The 23,446-nt window shown below is 45.7% G+C and overlaps 1 protein-coding gene across 1 annotated transcript in view; it reads right to left on the bottom strand.

Moving 5' to 3' along the window:
• LOC144768685 (uncharacterized) overlaps window positions 1–23,446 on the bottom strand; it is a 9,047,330-nt gene that overhangs the window by 6,843,184 nt on the left and 2,180,700 nt on the right. The window contains exon 12 of the mRNA XM_078652515.1: window positions 13,205–13,231. Coding sequence (XP_078508641.1) covers window positions 13,205–13,231 — 27 coding nt within the window. The remainder of the gene's footprint in view (window positions 1–13,204; window positions 13,232–23,446) is intronic.

The raw sequence follows: 23,446 nt of genomic DNA, 5'->3' as shown, positions 1-23,446 counted from the left end.
ACTATGCTGCTGTCCATGGAAAAAAGGCTGCAGGCCACCATGGGTGCCCTAGGCTCCAAAATAGATGCACTCACGTATAGGATGAACCGCATGGCGGAGCGCCTTGATAAACACGCTGAGAGGCACGACATGGCCGAGAGGAGAATGACAGAAGTAGAAGAGGCTCAGACGGAGTTGGATACCGGGCATAAGAAGCTGGCGAAGGTGATGCAAACTGTACAAGACAAGACGGAGGACTTGGAAGCCCGCTCACGGCGCTGTAACCTACGGATCACAGGCCTGCCGGAAACCACGCAGACGGGTACCATGGAGGTCTTTGTGGAGAAACTCCTCACCACTCTCCTGGGTGAGGGTGTGTTCTCTGCAATGTTTATGGTGGAGCGAGCGCATCGATCGTTGGGACCGCGCCCTCGCCCGGGGGCCCCGCCGCGCCCCATCATCCTCAAGCTGCTTAATTACCGCGGCAGGGATACTGCCCTTCGGCTAGCCAGAACTAAAACATCGCTCCAATATGAAGGCTCGGCGATATCGCTCTATCCGGACTTCACCGCCAAGGTGCAAGAGGCACGCAAGCATTTTCTTCCCCATAAGCAACGTCTTAGAGAACTTGGTCTGGACTACGCAATGCTGTATCCCGCTAAACTACGGGTGAACCGGCAGGGTCACTCGCACATATTAACGGACCCGCAGGCCCTGCAACAGGCGCTGAAACGCTGGACGAAGGAACAGGCCAATGGAGGCATCAGATCACCGGAAGACGGCGCAGGCAGCAGTCAGCTGGATGAACAGGAATGAACTTGATCGGCGAATGTGTGGTAGGACTAAAATATGGTGTATGGTATCTCCTTTCGGCCCTGTTTCCTTGAGCGACAAAACTAGGTATGATGTCGAGGTAGCTGGGAAATTGGAGGTTGCCGGCCAGCTGCTTGGGGTGTGAGGCGAGAGGGCTGGGTGAGATGACAAGGGCACAGATGCCACATGAATCCAATCTGAAATAAGGACACACAGTCGCTCCGCTGCCAGCGGTGGTACGGGGGGCGTGGCTGGTGCTTGGGGGGGGAGAGCAACGAAATCTGAACAGACAAAACAGTTATATGCTGGCGCTCTACTGACGCATATCCCGGGGCACGGCGGTAGCAGGGCGGGGGCCTGACAAGCGAAATTTGTGTTACAAGAGTTTACAAACTGCCAGGCGACCTCGGCCTCCGCGCTCAATGCACGTCGGAGGTTACATTACTTATGTTGAGTGTTGGGAGAAAGGGTGGGCGGGGTGGGACGGGGCTCTGCGAGGCCAGTTGGGGGGTGGTCTGCTGTGGGATGGGGGTGGGGGAGTTCCATTGTTTATCTGTTTACCAAGGTAAAGGGGGTTGGGAGGTATTTGTACACTGCTTGCACATGTTCCCCTAGAGGAGTCCGAGTTGAAATCTGCCGCAGGATTACCAAGTAATTTGCAGAGATGTCTAGTGCCAATCCAGAGAATACCAGAGTAGAAACCGAGGCCCTTAGAGCCCTCACATGGAACGTTAGGGGATTGAATGACCACCGCAAACTTAGAAAAGTCCTAAGCTATTTACAGCGTCAGAGGGTAGATCTGGCTCTTCTGCAGTAAACACACCTACCACACACAAGTCGAATGTTACTTAGCAGGGGTCTGGCGGGCAATGTCACAGATGCAGGATTCACGACATTCCAGGGGGGTCCTGACTTGGGTCAACCCTCGATCCAAGCTTACGCTGACATTGCTTAGGGCAGACCTAGAAGGCCGTTTGTGATATCTAGATGCACTGGGAAGGGATTCGATCTTATTGTTGTCAATGTTTATGGCCCGAATTACGTTTCACCGTCCTTTTATAGCGACCTGGCCCACATATGCCGCGCTTACGCAACATCACACGTGCTATGGGGAGGGGATTTTAACTTGGTAATGAACCCGGATTTAGACAGATCATCCGGCCTGCCACGCTGACCTACAGCGGCTGCACTCACACTGCGAGCAGAGCTTCTGGCCCTAGATTTAGAGGATGTTTGGAGACACAGACACACGACACAGGGTGGGTACACACATTATTCCGCTTATCACAATATACATACTAGAATTAATTATTGGCCTGCGTCACCCTCTATAATGGGGTGCATCGGGGACTGCTTAGTGCTTGCGCGCACTCCTTCAGACCACTCGCCGTTGATGCTAGTGCTCGAGATGCCGACAAATAAGATCCCACCATTTACATGGCGTTTTCCCCCATACTCGCTGTTAGAAAAGTGCTTCTGGGGGGAGCTCGCGAAAGAGATAGATGTATTCTTCGAGGCCAATTTAGGCTCTGTGGACAGCTTCCAAACAGTATGGGAGGCATTCAAGGTCTTCATAAGAGGCATAGCAATGTTCAAACGTTCTCAAATCTATCCGCCAACGGCTGCTGCTATTAGAAAAACAGCTAGCCGAGTTGGAAAGACGTCAACGGACGGACTCTAACTCGGCAGTCACGGAAGATATTAAACTACTAATTACAGAATATAACGAAGAGGCAGACAGGGAAATCCAACACATGGGAAAATACGCCACAGCACGGACATACGGCGAAGGTGAAAGACCTAGCTTGCTCCTAGCAAGGATACTGAAAGGAACCAGAGGGAAGACCCGAATCTCAGAACTACAGACAGCCACTGGCGATATAATCTCGGATGAGGTTGCGATGGCACAGGAGTTCAGGAGCTACTACTCGGAACTGTACACCACCAGGTCTGGGGACTGCGAAGAAGACATAATGGACTATCTGGAACATATAAACCTACCTATGCCCACGAATGCGCACCGTGAATTCCTGATGCAACCCATAAGCAGAGATGAAATCTCAGAGGCACTTACAAGTATGCGATCGGGTAACGCCCCCGGTGCAGACGGACTCTCGGTGTGCTTCTACAAAGCGTTCCGAGACAAATTAATCCCGCACCTGTCTACACTATTTGACGATGTCTGTATGGAGGGCAGCATGCCGCAGTCCATGAGGGAGGCGCTGATAGTTACCATACTTAAACAAGGCAAGCCACATAATGACTGCAGCTCGTACAGGCCCCTATCACTACTGAATGTAGATGCGAAGTTGTATGCAAAGGTGTTGGCGACACGTCTTGCGCTGCTTGCCCCACGGTTAGTCGCCCCGGAACAAACGGGGTTTATTCCTAACAGGAATCTCACCTATAATTTCCGAACGGTGCTGGGCACCATACAACATGTCAGACAAGATACGAAAGCAATAGCAGTGTTTCTCGACATGGAGAAGGCCTTCGACTCGGTCGAGTGGTCCTTCCTGGTACGAGTGCTGCGGAGACTGGGGTTAGGTGAGACATTCCTAGAAATGATTGGAGCTTTATATCACCAACCGATAGCTAGACTTCGATTGGGTGACCTAGTGACAGACCCATTTCCGATCAGCAGGGGTAGTAGACAAGGCTGCCCGCTCTCGCCGCTGCTTTATGCACTTTTGGCAGAACCGCTGGCATGCGCACTGCGTGAATACCATAGCAATGAAGGCGTCAACTTCCCAACGTATAAGATCATAATCTCGACATATGCGGATGACACTTTGCTATATGTCCTCGAGCAGGAGGTTAACCTGACATCGGTGCTCAGAGAGGTGGTTCGATTTGGAGCTCTCTCGGGCTTGAAAATTAACTGGGCGAAGTCGGTGGCCTTCCCCCTGACCCCCGCGACAAGCCAGTTTGAAATGGAATACCCGCTACAATGGTCTTCGGAGTTAGTACGATATCTGGGCATCAGGATACACACTGATCCTGAAGTTTTGATCAGAGAGAACTATGGGGTGGCATACAGCAGGCTGGAGGACGATGTAGAAGCGTGGTGCAGGCTGCCGCTGTCCCTGATGGGCCGCATAGCCATTATGAAAATGACTGTACTGCCCAGATTTTTATTCTTATTCAGCGCTATCCCGATAGTGCTGTCCAAAGCTTTCTTCAAATCTCTAACACAACTTATGATTAAGCTGGCGTGGGGAGGCAAACAACCCAGAGTGAAATGGAACCTCCTAACGCTACCGTACGAGATGGGCGGACAGGGGGCTCCGGACCTGGAACTGTACTATAGGGTAGCTCAGGCTGCCCATTTACACACATGGATACACGGTGACAGGCAGATCCCCCGTATACGCATGGAAAGTCTATTCGCAGATCCACTTCCGCTCCCGGCAACAGTATTCCGACCAGTGGACCACAGAATTGGCATCTTAGACTCCATCACTGCAACGAACCATGCATGGCACTCTCTTCTGCGGGCACAGAACTGTGTCCTCTTATACTCTCCTAAAATGCCCATTGAGTGACGCTATGGTTGACGCCACTAGCAGAAAGAGGGGTTACTCAAGCATTGCGCAGACTGGGCGTTATTAGTACTGGGGAGTTATTCGCAGAAGGCAAAGTGAAAACGTGGGATCAGGTGGCTTCAGAACAGAGCGAATCACCACTGATTCTGCGTTTCCAATATCACAGAGTCCGCATCGCGCTGCTGGACCTACTGGGCCCAGAAATGGAGGAACCACCAGAGATCGTTGAATTAACGCACGTGATCAAAACAAACGCTCCTCGTAAACTGATTACAACCCTGTACAGGATGGCTATGTCGCGCAGTGAACTGCAGCATGCGAAAGCTAGAACAGCGTGGCAGGGTGACCTTCAAGTGACAATTGACGGAATATAAAGTCTTTTTTGCAAAGCGCAGTTGCTGGGGCTCATGGACTAGGGGCAAGCCAAGCACCCCTTAAAAGATTTGCTGTCACCTCTCGCGTTTCCCGCATCGCGGGAAACGCTCGCATCTGGGAGGTCACCGGCGCTGCACAGGAGACTACCTGGCCCAGAAGACCTTGGGGCACAAGCACATCGTCCTGCAACGCCCAGAGGAGGCGTATATAACCACACCTGGCCCGCGCATCCATGAGCCGGGCGAAGCCTGGGCCAAGGGCGGGTCCGTTTAAGCCCGTTAAAGACCGGAAAAGGACGGGACGGGCCACCCCCTTACCTCTCCAACCCCGAGGACTCCATTGTAAGTTTTAAATTTGCTTCATATCCTTGTTTTAACTGCAATGTCTCAGAAGGATGGTAGGCTCAAGGCGCCAAATGATATCCTAATTGGTTCCATGGACAAGTTTATAACCAAGATCAATACTGCGATTGATCAGAATATTTCATTGATGGAGAGGCGGGTCTCCCAGGACTTGGCACTTGCTAGGGGATCATCTATGGGGCACATTGCTAATGTAAGGACTCCAGACCATCATGCCCTATTATGTACTATTGGTGCACCTGTGATCCCAGAATCTCCATCTACTGGCCTGGCAGTTCGCGATCCGGATACTTCCTCTATAGGAAACCAGTCTACGCCTCTGATCTGCTATTGTTACCTTCTCCCAAAGTATTAGGTGTCGGTAGCCCTCTTAAGGAGCATAGTACCAGACAACTCCGTGAAAGACATCAAGGGCTATCCCAAAGTACAAGCAGGGGCTGGCTATTGCCTCGAAAGGCAAAAAGGAGAAGCTGCCCAAATGTAAGGGAACTCTAATGGCCGAAATGGGGCAGGCGTCCACGACCACTCAGGCAATTGTACATACTCATAGAGAAGTACCGCTGGGGGTGGTATCCTAGGCTGAGGGCGGAGCTAGGAGCCCAGAGAGTGGGGTGGCAATGGAGGATCCTCTACTGGCCAAGATAGGCGAACTATTTAATCTCCTTCTTCGTCCAGTAGAGGACAGGCTATCCAGAATTGAACAAAAGCTAAGCAAGATCGAGTCCATGTCACCAGGAATTGCTGATTGCATGGATAAGGTGGTTACTGCTGGGGCAGCAGCGCCCCCAAATGATATGCGATCTGGGGGGAATGCAGCTGTTCTAACTATTCCGCCATCTCCGATTCAAGAGAAGCAGGCTGCAACCGCTCCCATAGTAAAGGCACCAGCACCAAGTACAGCCGCAACATCTAGCCTAAGTACCATAGCACAATCGAAAGAGGGCGATGGGGTTCCCAAGGGGATTGTTGGTGGGGGGGGGGATTAACATCGACCTACCACCACAAGTAAGCCCATATCTGGTAGTCTTGACTGGGGTGCCGCCTCTGAGGAAGGACGAGCAAGAATCTTTCTCGTCCCTAAGGAACAAGGTGATCGATTGGCTACACAAACATAGACCCTTACCGGAGTTCATCTTAAGTAAAATACTTATGGTACAAAGGGTTTCCTGGGTGGGTCACTCGGTTAAGGACATCAGAGGGGACTGTGTCCTGGTTAATTTTAAAGATCCCAGGACAGTGGTACACATTTGTAGCTGGAAACAATTTATTTCTGGTGCTTCCATTGTTTCTCTCCCTTTGACCTATTTTTACCCCCCCGGGTTACACTTCACCTACAGGTGATGGCTGGTCACTACCACAGCGGAAAGGGAGTGGATTGTTCACTGGAGGTTGGCTTGAGCCCTTATCAACCCCGAACCCATCCTTCTGTCACAACCGGTTTAGTGGTCTAGAGTCTGTCGATTGACTCCAAGCACAAGTAAGGGCTCCCTCTCTTCCAATTGACCCATTAAGAACGAGCTGTACTACTCCCTCTAGGCCTCGACAGCCTCTAGCCCCGGAACTAGCAGTCTTAGTTTTAACTAGTCAGGTGGTTGAGTCTGATAATTATTTAGGCTCCATTCTCCCTAGTGATGGGTCGATCTCCTATAGTGACTCCTCCAGGAACCTCAAAATCATCTCGTGGAATATAGCGGGTTTGTATAAAAACTTATCCGTTCCGGACTGGAACATCTTCATTGACGATTATGATCTGTGTATATTCCAGGAAACTTGGAGTTTTGAGCCACTGTATAAGCCTGGTTTTTGTTGTTTTCATGTTCCAGCTATCTCTTCTGGGTGCGGTCGTCCATCTGGTGGGCTGATAATATGGGTTAAAGCCGTACTCAATTGCAAAATTGTTTACCATCCGAATGTCTCACCGGATCTCTTGAGATTGACCATTAAGGACTCAAAGGACAGTGTCATTTTGGAACTTTTTAACATTTATGTCAGAGGCTTGCCCCTCTGACAATTTATTTCTGATCGCTGGTGATTTTAACTGTACTTTTGAACCCTTGGTAGTAAATGATGATCTAGGAATAGAGGATGATGATGTTAGATGAGGCATACCACATTTGCAGATCCCGCCAGTGAAGAAATGGTCGCCGATTGTCTTGCAATTAAATGCACTTACGTTGGAACATGGTCTAAAAGCTGTAAATGGGCATACGCCCTCGGATTTTCTGGGAGCCAATACGTTTAATAGGGTGTCCTGTCCAAGTAGAATAGATTACATTTTGGTGGACAAAAGGTTATGGAAAAATGTGATCGATATGTCAATTATTCCATCTATTCATAGCCATCAAAATTCACTGTCACTTTGCATGCGGGAACTGTTACAAAACACGGAGCATCGGACTGGTACTAGACCTCAGATGCTTACAAAGGCAATAATCCCCTCTAACTGTAAAAGGTTCATTAAATGGCAAAAATTCTTTCTGAATGATCAGAAAATTAGTGCCCTGGAGGAGATTATAAGCAATCAGACTTCCGAACTTTCTGTAGCTTGTACGAATGTGTTGGGATCTCCTGGGGTGGAGATAATTTACACTAAAACAATCGACTTGATAGGCCCTCTCTTTCTGGAGACCCAGGCCCCAAAACAGTATCCCATGAACAGGAAACGAGTAGAGCATTTGTTTAATAAGAAATGCAAGAGGAAAAAGTCTACCCTAATGCTTGCCATTAAAACTCAAAATTCTACTGACATACGCTTTGCACGTCATCAGTATAGGCAAGCCATTTCAGAAGCAAAAAGGACATGGGAGGAAAACCATTGGGCCAGCCTGAAAACAGGTAGTCAGTCTAAGAATAGCGAACTTTTTTGGGCTTTGGTAAGGAAATCTAACGGCTGTGATCCGAACCAAATTCCCAATCATATCACCGACAAGGAGTGGTTTGAACATTTCAGTAGACTCTACGCAGGGGACGAGGCCTTGGAGAGTAGTGGGCACTCTGGTCATCCAACGGCATTCACGCTGAGCCCATCAGTTTCTTTTGACCCTGTAGGGAAAAATGAGGTGGTGGCGGTCATAAACAAAATTGTATCCGCTAAGGCTCCGGGACAGGATGGAATACCAGGTGATCTGTTCCGAGCTAATGTCGACCAATGGGCCACCTTTTTTGTACTACTGATTAATGCACCCATAGAGGGCTCACCAGTACCAAGTTCTTGGAAAGGGGCCGAGGTGATCCCCATCTATAAACAGGGCCCCAGGGAGAGCCCTGCCAACTACCGCCCAATAAGTCTTATTGACGCTGGTCAGAAGGTGGTTGGTAGGGTTCTACTGGAGAGGATCCTTTTGTGGGCGGAAGAGAATAACATCTTATCGCAATACCAGGCGGGGTTCAGGCCTTGTACGAGCACAATTGACCAGGCTTTTAGGCTGGTACTACTGCACTGGAAGGTTGTAACCATTGGCAAGGGCGGTCTTTATTTGGCATTTATAGACTTGAAGACCGCCTTTGACTTGGTTCCTCGCGAGCGTCTTTGGTCGGTCTTGCGGGATATGGGGTTTCCCCCTCCTATTCTGAACCTTTTGACCCGCATGCATGATGGTAACTCTGCACGGATTAGGTGGGGTTCCCAGGTCCAAAAAACAGACAAAATCCCTGTGAACAGAGGTGTTCGCCAAGAATGCGTCCTGGCCCCAACCCTTTTTTCGCTGTTTGTAAATGGGGTGGTATCCTTTCTATCAGAAATCAATGCCGATGCCCCTGTCCTGGCTGCCACACTACTATTTGCGGACAATACGCTGTTGGTATCGAAAACTCCGGCAGGTCTACAGAAGCTGCTTGATCGGTTCTATCTGTTCTGCAATTTGAGGGGCCTAGTAATTAACACCACCAAAACAAAGCTCCTTTACTTTAATCCGAGCTGATCGGCCAATTCCACGCTCACGCTCGACCGGGAGCCTTTAGAGCGTGTTAAAGTTTTTGATTATCTGGGGATTAGTATTGCGGACAATTTAAAATGGCAGCCGCACATCGAAAAAATGGCCTTAAGCCATAAGCGGGTTATAGGTAATATCGGGAGAGAACACCGAGCCTCAATTTCCTATTGACCTATTGCCCCCGCCCTGGAGATCTATGCCGCAAAAGCAATAGGCTGTGCATTATATGGAGCCGAGCTCTGGGGCTTCAATAATGTAGATGCCCTGTGACAGCAGAAAACACGTTTTTTAGGGAGCTTGTGTCACTTCCCAGGGGAACCCCTACCAAACCCCTCTTGAGCGATCTGGGCCGTCGCTCAATTAAAGATCTAATTGGCTTACGTCCTCTTCTTTACTGGGGTCGCCTTTGGCGTACCCCAGAGCTTTCTAGCTATGCCGATGGACTAAAGGAAGTAATGAATCTCCAGGGATCGTATAAGATCGCCTGGTTAGCTAACATCAAAAGACTTATTTTGGCCACTGGCCTTAAACCTCTATGGGAGTCTGGGGCCCCGTTGTCCAAAGCGGCAATTAAGAGACTTTATTGGGCATGAATTGACAATCAAGCTCATAGAGATCCCAACCAGGACAGACTGACTGATGAGTTTCGCCAGCACAAGATAGTGCCTCGTCTCAAGCCCTATCTGGATTTTATCCAGAAACCTAGAGATAAGGCTCTTTTCATTCAGTGTAGAGTGGGAACTCTCCCCGTCCACGAACGTACAAACAAATGGAAACCTACCAACCAAACGTCTGTTGATTGCCCATTTTGTGCTGGGGTAGTTGAAACCATCCCGCACTTTTTCTTTGTGTGTCCAGCTTACCTCAAACCGAGAATGAAATGGTTAAGACCTGTCTGTTGACAGTTAGAGACAAGGAACCATTCAACCTCCCTCAGAATTCTTCAGTCGGATACAAACACTACGCTAGCATGTGGGGTGGCTAAATATTTAAGCTTGGCTTGGCTGTTAAGATCAAAAGCCTTACGATGAATTGGCATTGTTACTCCTCAGGAAAGACGTTATAGGATTTAGATTTTTAATTAAGCATCTTAATAATGTATTTTTATAATATTTATTGTATTGTAACTTTCATCAAAGCTGATTCTTGGTTTAATGTTTTTTTACTATTGTATTGTAAAAATGATTGCTAGTTTTAACCTTTTATCAGAATATTCCCTGCAAGATATGTATTTTTAAGTGTGATGTGCTTTTTAAGATATTTCATATCGAAATAAAGCTTTGTTGAACTGAACTGACAATTGATGATGGTATGTGGCGTTATTGCTGCACAAATACTAAAAAACTATCTTTGAACGGCAGACATAGGCTGATTCATTTTAAATTTCTCCAGCGAGTGTATTACACACCGGAAAGGCTCTACCGGTATGGCCTCAGACAGTCCGCGGAATGCGAACGCTGCCACGCGCCAGCAGCAGACTTCATGCATTTGGCATGGTGGTGTCCGGGCATTCAGAGATTCTGGGACAGTATATTTACGGAAATGAGCAGGTTACTGGAAGTCGAGCTAGCCCCAGATCCAGCACTAGCTTTATTGGGTTACTCTAGAGGACTGCCGGTTGCGATTAGACGCTTGGCGGATATGGGTATGCTAATAGCCAGGCGAGTGATAGCCCTCTGTTGGATGAGAGGCCCACTTCCGACAGCCAAAAGATGGGCACATGATATGCTCTACTGCTGCACACAATCAGAACACTATAGTGAGCTGCTCCCTCCCACGAGTCGTCCGAAGAACTTCTGGGGTCTATACCAAACATATCTCCAAGCTATAGACACAGAGAACGAGGCAGCTGAGGGAACAGGCGGGGAAGACACACACCCTGGCTTCCCAGAATTGACAGAATGTGTTTAAACACAGTTACACAGCGCGTGGACACAGACAGTGAGCCCCGATGGGAGTGAGCCTGGGGTGCGGAAACAGGGAGGGCAACAGGGCGAACACAAAATTACGCACTGCATGCTCCCTGATGCACTCTGTCAAAGGCTGATTGGAGACACTAGACACGGTTGGCTTATAATCCACTATGGAGCCTTGGGAGGTAGACTGCATTAGTTTATGCGGGTGACGGAACACAGCGGCAGCGACCACACAAACACAAGGAGGGACCAGGAGGGGAACTAGATGTGCACTCGATAGGGGGGGGTTAGAGTTTGTTCATATTGGCGAGGTTTAAATTTACAGAAGATAGGCAGCCAATTAGTATTAGGATTGGGAACAGGACTGGCTCTAGATGCTAACAACCGGTTTTACACGTGCAAGGAAAAGCCAAGAAGTTGCTATTCTAAGTTCAATATTATTTCTTACACATTACCTGCGCACAGATGTGATCCTCGCCGCCGGACCCCAGGGATGTCGGCAATATGGCTGTGTATTTTGAGATTGAGACTATCTCTGTTATGTGTCTAGAGCGCTGCCGGCCTCCGGGTTGTAGGCTATAGGCTGTGTAAGATTATAGCTGACACCAATAAAGGTTGAAGAATTAAAAAAAAAAAAATTATGGCTGTAATGTGTTGTGCCCCCAGTTCAGTATGAAATATGTAAACAGATGTGCTTTTAGGTATGACAAGTAGACATCTAAAAAAATTTATTCTCTACAGTTTGGATGTCTGTGCATTTTCTGTATCCCCACAGTCCTGCCCCATATGTAGCTATGGTGAGACACTTTGCTTTATACATTTTGATCATTACCTCAGGGGGATTTGTACCCAGGCATTTCGCAAAACTCCTGAGGGCCATATAGGATTTACTAAATTGTTGCTTTCTGTTAGCTATAGTCTTGTTCCATAATCCATCTCTATCAAATAAAATCCCAAGGTAACTAAAGCTATTCGTGACACCAACAGTTGTGCCAATATGTCTATGCATTTTTGGCTGGTCTTTCCACATTTCATAATAAAGGTTTTACCTTGATTAACTAGCAGGCCAAGTTCCTTCATATAATCTACAAAGTTTGATAGGAGAGACTGAAGGGCCAACAGTGTATAATTCTTGTCAAGTAGCTAGCATACATAGGATAATACTGCCCATCCCTAGCACAATGCTTAAACTGACATATTGGTGGCAATTCTTGGCATATGAGGGCCTCCTTGGCATGATGGTGACCACTCATGGCAGTTGAGGCCCTCATAGGAATGTTTGACATGAAATGGTCATACATGCCCACTTGCCAGCCCTCCCAATAATGCTGGCCCTGCCGAAATAGTGGTGATTCCTGTCCTGTTGCGGGATTCTATAGCATGAAGATGTTACATTTTTGAATACTGCAAGTCAATCACAAAATGTAATTTATTTTAATTTTATTTTAAAACTCTACTCCATTATGTGTTTGGCTTCAAGCACTTGACGACTTGTTAATTCTTGGGATATTGTGGGAAACCGTGGTATTACATGGTGATAAACAGGCATATGCAAGGTAGAATCTTTTAATGTATGGCAATAGTACTTGTGATTACTTAAAAAACTTGACAAAATTAAGCTTGGGCATCAAACAGAGATTTACTAATATCAAAATGATAATATTTTGATTGATGGATTTTCATATAATTTTCTAAAGTAAAATAAATTAATATGATAGCAAAATGTGCTAGTAGTGTAATATTTATGCTTGGGGGCACGATTATTGCATTTCATAACATGTATTTATAGCAGAAACGTGAGTGACAGTAACAAGCTCTGTCTGAAATCTTAATCTGCAATATTAGCGTAGCCCGTCTGCTGTCAGAACGTGTGAGGCCTCTGCAACCTCAGTGACGCCACTTCCACATGAGGCTGTAAAATCTGTCTATGTATGCTGTACAAAATGAAATTGCAAGATTGGTATATTTTTTCGCCCTGCAATTTCTAAGAAGATTCTCTATCACGCTATATGATTGTGTAAGGGCAGGATGAGAAAATGAAAGAATTTGAAATGTAGACAGACATAGATTTAATTTATAGGAAATGAATGACCATTTCCCTGCATTACTATAGCATTTTAGACATCTCGTTTTCCAAACTTTTCTTAGTCGAAATCCCTGGTCTTGCTTTGAGTAAGTTGACATTGCTACCTTGATTTGCTGCCTTAGCAAATAATTTTATTTGTTAGAGGGATACCTGCAAGGTCCCATTAAGTATATAACTTTAAAGATGTACACCTTACCTAATGGAGGAGAGTAGACCCTCTTTACTGCAAAATAATAAAATAAACAATAAGTACAAGATAAACAGCGGTGTAATGGGAAAGCATTTGTTCAAGAGACAGGGGAGCTTGTGCTAAACAGCAGAAACAGTAACATATGTAGTTTTGTATACAGTACTCAAATTGGAAGTTACGCCCACCACCAACATATTCTTTTGAGCACTGAACGGGCCATAAAACATAATCGGCAGTCAACTCATTGGATTGCTTCCAATGTAATGTCTCTCACTTGTGTGCAACTTTAACAACCGAATGTTATCACTTGGGTGCCACTCTCTTTCAACTTCCGTGGTATTCCGAACCACATTTCAAGTGGAAAAAAGATATATCATACCTACCTGTTTTATGTGAATACATTCCCATGAATGCTGCACATAAAATAACAGAGTATCATGAATTTGCTTTCTATATAAATAAGACAGGAAATATCAAGGTGTAGATAAACATGGTACCTGCTGAGTCCTAACTTTCAGCTGGCAAAAGAGCATCCAAATGACAAATGTTACACGAGAAAAGCAAACTTTTGTAGAGTCAGTCGGCCACGCCTGTGAAACTTATTGGCCAGTGTCAACAACACAGGTGTGCTGCGAAAACAAGAGCGAAAACGTAAGAATGTCCAGAAAACGGGTGATCGAGGGATCCTCTCTATTCTCAGAAGACCAGGTCGCAAACCTGTTCCAGCTTCCAAAGTACACTGTCTTGGTAGTGATAGAGCTCTTACAGCACTCTGAATTGTATGGGTGCATTACACTCCTGGTTTACGCACACTCATGTATTTTATCGGTTGCAGTGTTTTATGATTATTAAGATGCATTTACTTACACTATATAAGTATTGAAATGTAGTGTACACATTCAAACAGGATTTTACATATATTAGAGACACTTATAATTCCTGTACATGTACAATGTGCAGGATGACATTATATTCATATAAATGTAATTATGTGTCGTTTAAGTTGCCTGCACTGTAGGCCCAGAACTACGGGTTGTTGTCGATTTAGAATCCTTGATTGGTCAGAAATAAATAAATGAATCCTTTTTGTGTGCAAAAACAGTACGTCTCCTCCTTCTGCAAGTGCAGGAATTCGACCTTGTTATTCTTAGTTTAAGGAGATACTCGGAATGTCTTTGAAGAAGCCTGAAAGGCGAGAAGGGAGGATGCCTTCCGTGCCTGGCCTATCTGAACTTCAAGGCCACTAGAAGACAAGAAGAACTGAACTAAAACTTCCATGGAAATCTACTGGAAAATATTGCAAATGAACCAGTTCATCATGTGATACATTTGGGGGGGGCGAACTTTGTCTTCTTGTAAGATGCGCAGGGACAGAAAAAGGAACTTCTGCATTTTTCTGAGGAGAAGGAGCATCTTAGAACGAGCTCCATAGCCTTAAGCTATCTGACCCATTTGACATGAGTACTTCTTAGGAAGTCAACACGTGCTGACATCTTTGGGGTATGATATAAGGGAAATAGGCAGGACCCTCAGAGAGAGCAGTGTAGGGAAAGATAACCTTTGTTTTTCTTCCTCATGAAAAAGGATTTGGATTCAGCTTCAATTCTGGGTTGTATTTTGATTTTGGAATTATGCCTTCGATGTCGAATAATTATATACGTAGATTTGGCTCTGTATTGATTTTTATGTACCTATATTCTCTGATTTTAAGATGTGTTTATATTCAATTATTTTTGGCCTTATAATAAAATCCACAAACTGGAATTCGGAGTCTGTGGTCTTTTAAACATGACTAAATTGTAAGTAAAATTTTGAATTGTTTACTCCCCTCAACCACTTTCAGCAGGCAAATAACAGACTATCTGTGCTGAATTTAGTACGGAAGGCAAGGACTAAATTTAGCATATCTAAATGGTAGCAGAGAAGGGTTTGCCTCTAAAGTGAGGGGAGAAAGAGGGATTTAGAGTAAAAAGGGAGGAAAAGTGGGCTCTGGACTTGGAGTAGACAACAACGGAAAATGAAGATTGATGGAGGTCGGCGGATGCTGATTGTGCAGCGGAAACCGTGGCAGCGTGAGTATGAAAATGTGTGGTGTGTTAGATTGCGGTGATGAATTGTCTTGCGAAGTTGAGTGATTGTGGGTTAATCGGTTTACTGGTCCGGACACGTGCGGATCAGGAAGTTTAGTGAGTGGACTCAAGAGAAGTCCATGATCCCAGGATAGTGTTGTATATGTGATTGTCCAATCAAAAATTGTGGGTGTTGCGAAGCGCTATTGGCGATCCACTTGCGATAGGGAACTTTGTGTGAATGTAGGAGTAACGTCACGGTGGAAAACCTCAGGTACCGGGGGTAGACTACAGCGATTGGGTGACCAACGCAGGTCGGGGGTCACAGCGGATGTTCTTGTAAGAGTGTTCTATCGATCTTTTAGCGGACGGGCAATTACTTGTTTAGGTACCTGTAAGTTACTGTGGCTGTGTTAGGAAGCAGTTACTTGGTTTAATAACTTTTGGATATACAGTTACTTGTGAACGAATGTGTGAGCGAGAGTATGAAGTGAAATTGTAAAGGAGGGTGAGCCGCTGCAAAGAGGGATTTGTGATGTCAGTGCGAGCCGCGCTGGCATTGGTCGGTTGGTGTAATGCCCCGCTGCGATTGGTGGGAGTTTGTCCAAAGTTGAATATTGAATTCTGAATTGCAAATAATTGATTTTCACAATGAGATGTAAGGTGTTGCGTGATTTGTGTAGAGGTGACACAGGGGTGGTAACTCGGGTAGGGGAAGAAGCTCCACCGGAGAATATCCCGGCACATTACATTGCAGCCAATGTAGGTCTATAGTGTGGCTGCAAAATAGGCATAAAATCACAGAGAAAGAGAGAGAATTGGCTTTCCCGCGATATGGGTCATTTTGGATGGAGGTACTGTACCAGCTGAGAGGAGTGATGTTTTCTCTCAAGCAGCAATGGCGAAGAGAAGAGAAGCTTCACAGGGAAGAATGAAGAAAGCAATGAAGGCATATCAGAATGCTAGGTGGGATGCACAATTGAAGAGGTGGAGAGTAGACACAATAGAGGGAGAACACTTATATCCATTCAGGTTGCTAAAAGGAGGGTCTGAAGGACCGAGTAAGACAGAGGAGGAGAGTGATACAGATGATAGCTTTTTAGAAAGGCTGCTAGCAGAACGTCCTCAACCTTATGACTCCAGGTCGGAGCCGGAGAAAACGCCGCAACCTGGGGAAGTTTTAGGAGTGGGTCGAACGGATTCAGAAGAGCAGATAGCAGAAGTAAGCGGGAGAATGGCAGTGGGAATAAGAATTCCAAGGGGATCTGAAGGGCCAGGATATGCAGACCCTGTGCATGAAGGAGGTGCATTTACTATGCAGTTACCAGACTCTCTTACGTTACCAGTTACAATTGGACCTGTGGTTTCGATCAATAACCCAAATGAGAGAGCAAGAGAAAGTCAACAGCAGACTAGAGGAGGGGAAGAGACTATGTCTGGCGGCAGTCTTACAATGAGTGGAACAGCAATGGCTCCGATGCCAGTGGAAGCTAGTACTCCACTGCCAGCAACGGCTGTTCCATTCAGAATGGATAGTGGGTCGGAACGAAGACGAACAGGAGCTTTGGCAAAATCTCGGTCAGACATCAGAATGTGGGTTCTGCCAGTGAGGGAGTCATGGATACCAAGAGAGGAACAGGAGATGAGACGAGAGACACCTAGAGTACTTTTCGAACCACAGGGTTTGTGTGAAGGTAACCATTGGAGAAGTCGAAGTTGTGAGAGGGAAAGTCGTCCAGGAGGAGGAGGACAGTGCAGGTCCAAGGAGGGCACAAAGTTGTGGTAGGGAAGAAACAGGAAGGGAGAGGGGTCAGAGAATCATATAAGTGGCAATGAAGGCACCATTGTTAGATGTGGTAGGATTGAAAGTTGAAATAGATGAAGTAATAGAAGGGAATCGGCCATTGGACAGGATAGAAACATATGACCCAAGCAAGTTGGTATTCGTAGCTAAAGACGTTACTAAAAAGGCAAAGCGAGCCAATGAAGCATTGGTACAATTAGCACGAAGCTATGAGGTGGATTTGACCAAGATGAAACTGATGCAGGGAATGGCTGCAGGTTGAACTATACTGATCAAGATTTGGAAGAAAAGCGAACAGGGTTAAAGGCACAAATTAGAGACTTGATAGTAGCAATGAGACCATGGAGAGAATCAGACAGACGGGAAGAAACATGGTCGAAAAAGAAAAGTGCCAGGTGGAGGGATGGGATCAGCAGGAAATTACCCTCTGAGAGAAGTACAAAATGGGGGGTATGTACATGTTGGTGATTTGGCAGCATTCACTAATGATTTTCCTCGGCTGAGGGAGAAACCTGCTGACTGGTATAAACAAATTGATTGGTTTGTTAAGATTTCGAAGGTGTTATGGATTGACTTAAATACTTTATTTGACATAGTGGTCCCGGGTGATCTATGGACGGCATGTAAGCTTGCCATTGATTGGCTTGCTGCAGAACCGGCTAGAGATGCGGTGACTAATGGTCCTGTCGACTGAGGTAATGAAGAAATATGAACAGGTTGCGTGGTTGCAGTCTAAAGTGGCCCCGCAGACTGTTGATTTGCTTAAAATCGACCGTACTACTCAAGATCCTAAAGAATTGGTACATGACTTTTGGTGGCCTTTAAACAAAATAGTGGGTTGGATACCGTCGAGCCAAAAGATATGGGACAGTTTGTTTCGAACTTTGTGTTAGGATTGAGGTCTGGTATCAGTTTGATGATACAGCATTACTTTATGATACAGCATTACTTGATGTGTTGGCAGAACAAATCTGTTGATGAAATCTTGCGTTATGCAAAATACTGCAGTGAAAAGGTGGAGGCAGCTCAAAAGAAAACAAAAGAGAAATTAATGTTGAGGAATGCCGATAGGCCCGATTGGGTGCAAGGGGTTGGAGGAGCAATGGGTCGAGGAAGAGGAAGTGGTAGAGGAATGAACCAACAGACGGTTCACAACCAGGTCAGGGAAGAGGAAGGGGTGCGGATGTCGGTATGGGACGTGATTGGGTAGCAAGTCAGAAAAAGGTCACAGCTTGCCACTATTATCACAAAATCAGGCATTGGAAGCACGAGTGTCGATTTATTCCAGCAAATAAAATGCAACATGAGGGAGAGGGAAAGATGTCAGAAGGTGTGAATACTGTGACAAGACCCAGATCCATGTATGGGAGAGGTTGAGAGTCCCAAATGCAGATACCTCAGCCTCCAAGAATACCCATAAATAATCAGGTATATCACCAGATGCCTTACTTTGAGATACAAGACAGAGTAGATCAAATACAAGGTCCTCATGAGTGTCAGAGGGTGTGCAGGTAGAGTGCACTTTGGGTGCTGCCCTGGAAGTGGATCAAAGTGGACCGCCCGTAGATGCAGAGGTGAATGGACATCCTGTTACCTTTTTGTTAGACACTGGAGCTGCACGCTCCACTGTAAGGACAGAAGTGGTCCCAAATGTATCCCTGTCTGGAAAATCGATTCAAGTGGTGGGAGTTACTAATTTGAAAATGACTAACCCGTTGACAAATGAGTTACCTGTGAGAATAGACCCTTCCAGGACAAACACCAACCTGTGATGTGTGATTCTAGTCCAGTCTGCCTATTGGGGCGAGATATTTTGTGCAAGCTAAATTGCGCCATATCTTGCACTCCGAGGTGTGTGGAGTTGTAAACTTATGATGATGACGCTTATTTTAAAATGACCAACATGAGCTTGTGTGCAGAGCTGTTTGTGATTCTCACAATAGAACACCCACCATATGAGTTGAGAGATTCAGTTTCTACACAGGTGTGGGATTTCACGGGTGAGGAGATAGGATTGATTCGAGGAGTTGAACCTGTTAAGATACAGGTCAAACCGAATGCTGAATTCCCACGAACCCTGCAGTATAAATTGACTCCAGAAACTGTGGCTGGAATAAGACCTGTAATCGAGTCTATGATTGCACAAGGCATTCTGAAAGAGATAAGTGGAAGTCCCTGTACCTCACCTATAATGGGACTACAGAAGCCTAGTTGCAAGTACAGAATAGTGCAGGATTTGCGCAGGGTCAATGAAATTGTGATCCCATGTTGTCCTGTGGTACCGAATCCAGCTGTTATATTATTTCAGATACCATGTGAGGCAGAATGGTTTACAGTCATCGATTTGTGTCAGACGTTTTTCTCCATACCACTCCACGAGGATAGCCAATATATTTTTGCATTTAGGATGGACAATCGTGTGTTAACATGATGTAGGATCCCTCAAGGGTATACAGAAAGTCCCTCTATCAGTGTTTCAAAAAGAATCTTGAAGGGCTGGTGATGCCCCAGAGCTCAGTCCTGGTACAGTATATTGACAACCTTTTGGTTGCTTCAGAGACTGAGGATGCTTGCTGAATCATTTGGCACAGAATGGACACAAGGTGTCCCCAAACAAGCTTCAGTATTGTCAACCAGAAGTGCAGTATCTGGGTCACTGAATAGAAAAGGGAAAACTAAGGGTGTCACCAGATCGCATACAGATGATTCTGCAAATGGGAAGTCAGAAAACACAGAAAGAAGTCCGCAAGTTTTTGGGAATGGTCGACTATTGTTGACAGTAGATCCCAAATTTTTCCTTGCATGCAAAGCCACTCTTGAGGTTGACTCGAAAGGCCATTAGTGATCCGGTTCCATGGGATGATGACTGCTTGAAAGCCTTCCATGAGCTGAGAGAGAGCCTATGTTGTGCTCCAGCTCTGGAAATGCCAGATTACAATAAAGCGTTTTAATTCTTCTGCCATGAGAGAGAAGGATGTGCGTTAGCGGTCCTTGTACAGACACATGGAGGTGCCCGAAGACCAGTGACTTATTTTTCCGCTTCGTTAGATCCTGTAGCTTCTGCGTTGTCCGGATGTCTCAAATCTGTTACTGCAACAGGTGTCAGCATTGAGAGATGTGAAAGCATAGTGATGGGTCATCCGCTTATTGTTTATGTGCCACATTCAGTAGAACTGTTAATGACAAGAACAAAGACACAGTATTTAACGAATAACAGACTTACAAAGTATGAGCAAGTTATATTGCCTCTGAAAATGTTACTCTAAAACGCTGTACTACTTTGAATCCCGCAACATTGTTACCTCTTCCGCAAGAAGGAGGAGAGTATTGTGAAGAGCATGACTGTCTGGATGTTACTGAACTATCTACCAAACCCAGACCTGACATTGTCGATGAACCTTTGACTGCATCTGATTTGATCCTTTTTGTTGACGGTTCATGCTTAAGAGACAATGAAGGGTGTTTGAGAGCAGCTTTTGCTGTTGTAACATCTTGGGGGTGGTTGAAGCTGCCTGTTTGAAAAGAGTATATTCCGCTCAGGTGGCTGAAATGATTGCTCTGATACGTGCCTGTACCATCGCGGATGGAGTTCGAGTGACTATCAATACGGACAGCCAATATGGGTTTGGAGTGGTTCATGATTTTGGACAGTTATGGTCTCAGAGGGGATTTTTAACGTCTTCAGGATCCCCTATCCATAATGGAGAATATGTATGTCAATTATTGGAAGCTTTACAAAAACCTAAAGAAATAGCTGGAGTCAAATGTGAAGCCCATGGAAAGGGAAAATATGTTGTCACAAAAGGTAATAACTATGCCGATGTAGTAGCTCGTTTTTGTGCAATATATGTCTGTGTTTTCAATGGTGAATATATAGGAGAGAGCACAGAAGAGACCGAGCTCAGCATGATGTTAGCTGTAGCTGATACGTGGGATGAGGTGAAGCGGCTGCAGGATGAGGTCCCAGAGGAGGAAGCTGCATCATGTGTTAGAGCAGGCTGTGAAAAGAGAGAAGTTGGCATTTGGGTATCGATAGATGAAAGGGCAGTGTTACCTAACTGTTTATTGAGCACAATGGCAAGGCAGATTCACGGAGCAATTAATCTTGGGAGAGATGCCATGGTGCGAGTGTTTATGCAAACATGGTTTAATCCACGATTTCGTGTGCATGCTGAAGCAGTCTGTCACAGGTGTGTTACGTGTCAACAAATGAATGTGGGAAAAAGAACTATGGTTGCAATGAGCCACATTGGAAGATCAGGAGGTCCTTTTAATAGGATACAGTTGGCCTTTATCGAGATGCCAAGATGCAATAGGCTGAGATATGTTTTGGTGGTGGTGTGTATCTTATCACGTTGCGTTGAGGCGTATCCAACTAGACGATGTGACAGTCTCACAGTGGCAAAACTGCTCTTTAGGGAACTGATACCGCGGTTTGGATATCCGACCTTGGTGGAGACAGATCGAGGAACACACTTCCATAACGAAATCATGAAATTGTTGTGTACCGCTTTGAAGATTGATCAAAGATTGCACTGTAGCTACAGGCCTGAGGCTTCTGGCCTCTTGGAACAGATAAATGGCACAATCAAGATGAGAGTGTCGAAGGTGTGTTCGCCAACTTCATTGTAATGGCCTGATGCGTTACCATTGGTATTGATGAGTCTGCGTAGTACTCCTGATAGGAGGACAGGGCTCTTTCTCTACGAAATATTGATGGGAATAGCTATGCGATTGCCTATGGTGGCAGCTACAGCATTGATAAACATCACAGAAAATTTGGTTATGGAATATTGTAAGAGACTGGCTGATGTGGTTAATTCTGTGTCCCACCAGGTCAAGGTTGCGACTGCATCCACCTCGAGAGACCTGCTGCACGATCTTAACCCTGGTGACTGGATGCTTGTCCGAAAGCACGTGAGGAAGAGCTGCTTTGACGCTCGCTGGCAAGGACCATATCAAGTGCTTTAAGTCACAAGTACAACGGTGAAGTGTGGAGGATTACCAAACTGGATCCACGCTTCACATACTCGCAGAGTCCCAGAACCTGTTGAGGACACGACTACCCTTGTTCCGAGAAGTGAAATCGAGAGTGCAACAGAAACAGAAAGAACAGGTCAGATCGTGAGAACTCTTGATCAGGCAGAACAATCAACTGAGCAAGAAAGAATAAATCAAACAGTTCCCGAAGTGAATTCAGACCCAGAGATAGACGACATTGTAGAGGTGAACTTTGAACCAGAGCAGAGTGAACAGCCTGGTGCAGAAGGATCAGATCAAGAGGAAGAGAGGAGAGCAGATGCTGCAGCAGCAAAGTGGCAGATAAAGAAAGAAAGGCTGAACATAAGGCTTGCATCTGAGAAAAATCTCGCTCCGATTCCTGAAACAGCTGAATTTGTTTAAAGTGAAGCCGAAGAAAGACTGGATGGTCTAAGACAATTCAGAAGGGAAAGAGTACCGTCTAAAAAGTACGCATCTCCTGAGTGGACATATCTGGTTCCAGATGCAGAGACTGGAGAGATCCGGGAGGTTAGGGACCGGCACAGCAAGTCACTGAGAGAGCACTCTGACAATTGACATTCAGTTAATAGTCCCTGAAGTCGATGCCTTCGGAATTCTGATTCTGACAGTTCCCGATCAACCAAGGCTGAGTGGGTTGCGCTTTTTGATCCTCAACCAAGTTGCTTTCCCTACTTTTGGTCGACAGCCAACCGCACAGGAAATGGGAGAGATTTATGCTGAAATACTACAACTTGTTCTTGCTATGTTTGGATCTAATATCATAAATGATGAAGTTTGACCCGTGGAAAAAAAAAATCTTATTAGCCTTAGAAAGAAGATAACCTAGCCCCAAGAGGGAGAATATTTAAAATAGGAACTTTCAATAGAAAAAGAATTGAGGATTAGGGCAGCCTACGTCTCCTCAATAGGCTTAGTATAGTTGAATTGAACATTACAATAATTGAACGGGAAGAGGAAAAATGAAAAAGACATTTTAAATAACCAAATTAAGCAAAATAAAGCAGAAGCGAGACTTTGTTGAATACATTTACGTTTCAAATCAAAAACAGTGGTTCAAAAGGGAGTCCGAAGAGTCAGGACGGAAGCAGAAATACATAATTGTTACCCTTATTGTTGTGGTGCCTATTGTCATAACTGTGGTGGTTGTTACATCTTTGGTTGGGTCTCACGATGTTGAAAAGAATGGGGAACAAGCAACATCCACCCTATCTACCTCAGACGTAGGAGAGGGTGCATCTGCCAAAGATAGAGATATGATCAGGGAAACTAGTCGGATGCTACACGTAGATTTGTCAAAAGGGGATTTTACCCTAAATGCATATGCTCGTTTGTTGTAGGAGTATGTTGATACAA

The sequence above is a fragment of the Lissotriton helveticus genome, chromosome 7, assembly GCF_964261635.1.
Source record: "Lissotriton helveticus chromosome 7, aLisHel1.1, whole genome shotgun sequence".
NCBI lineage: Eukaryota > Metazoa > Chordata > Amphibia > Caudata > Salamandridae > Lissotriton > Lissotriton helveticus.
Note: the sequence above shows the minus strand (reverse complement) of the source record. Positions and strands in the feature narration are given on the sequence as shown.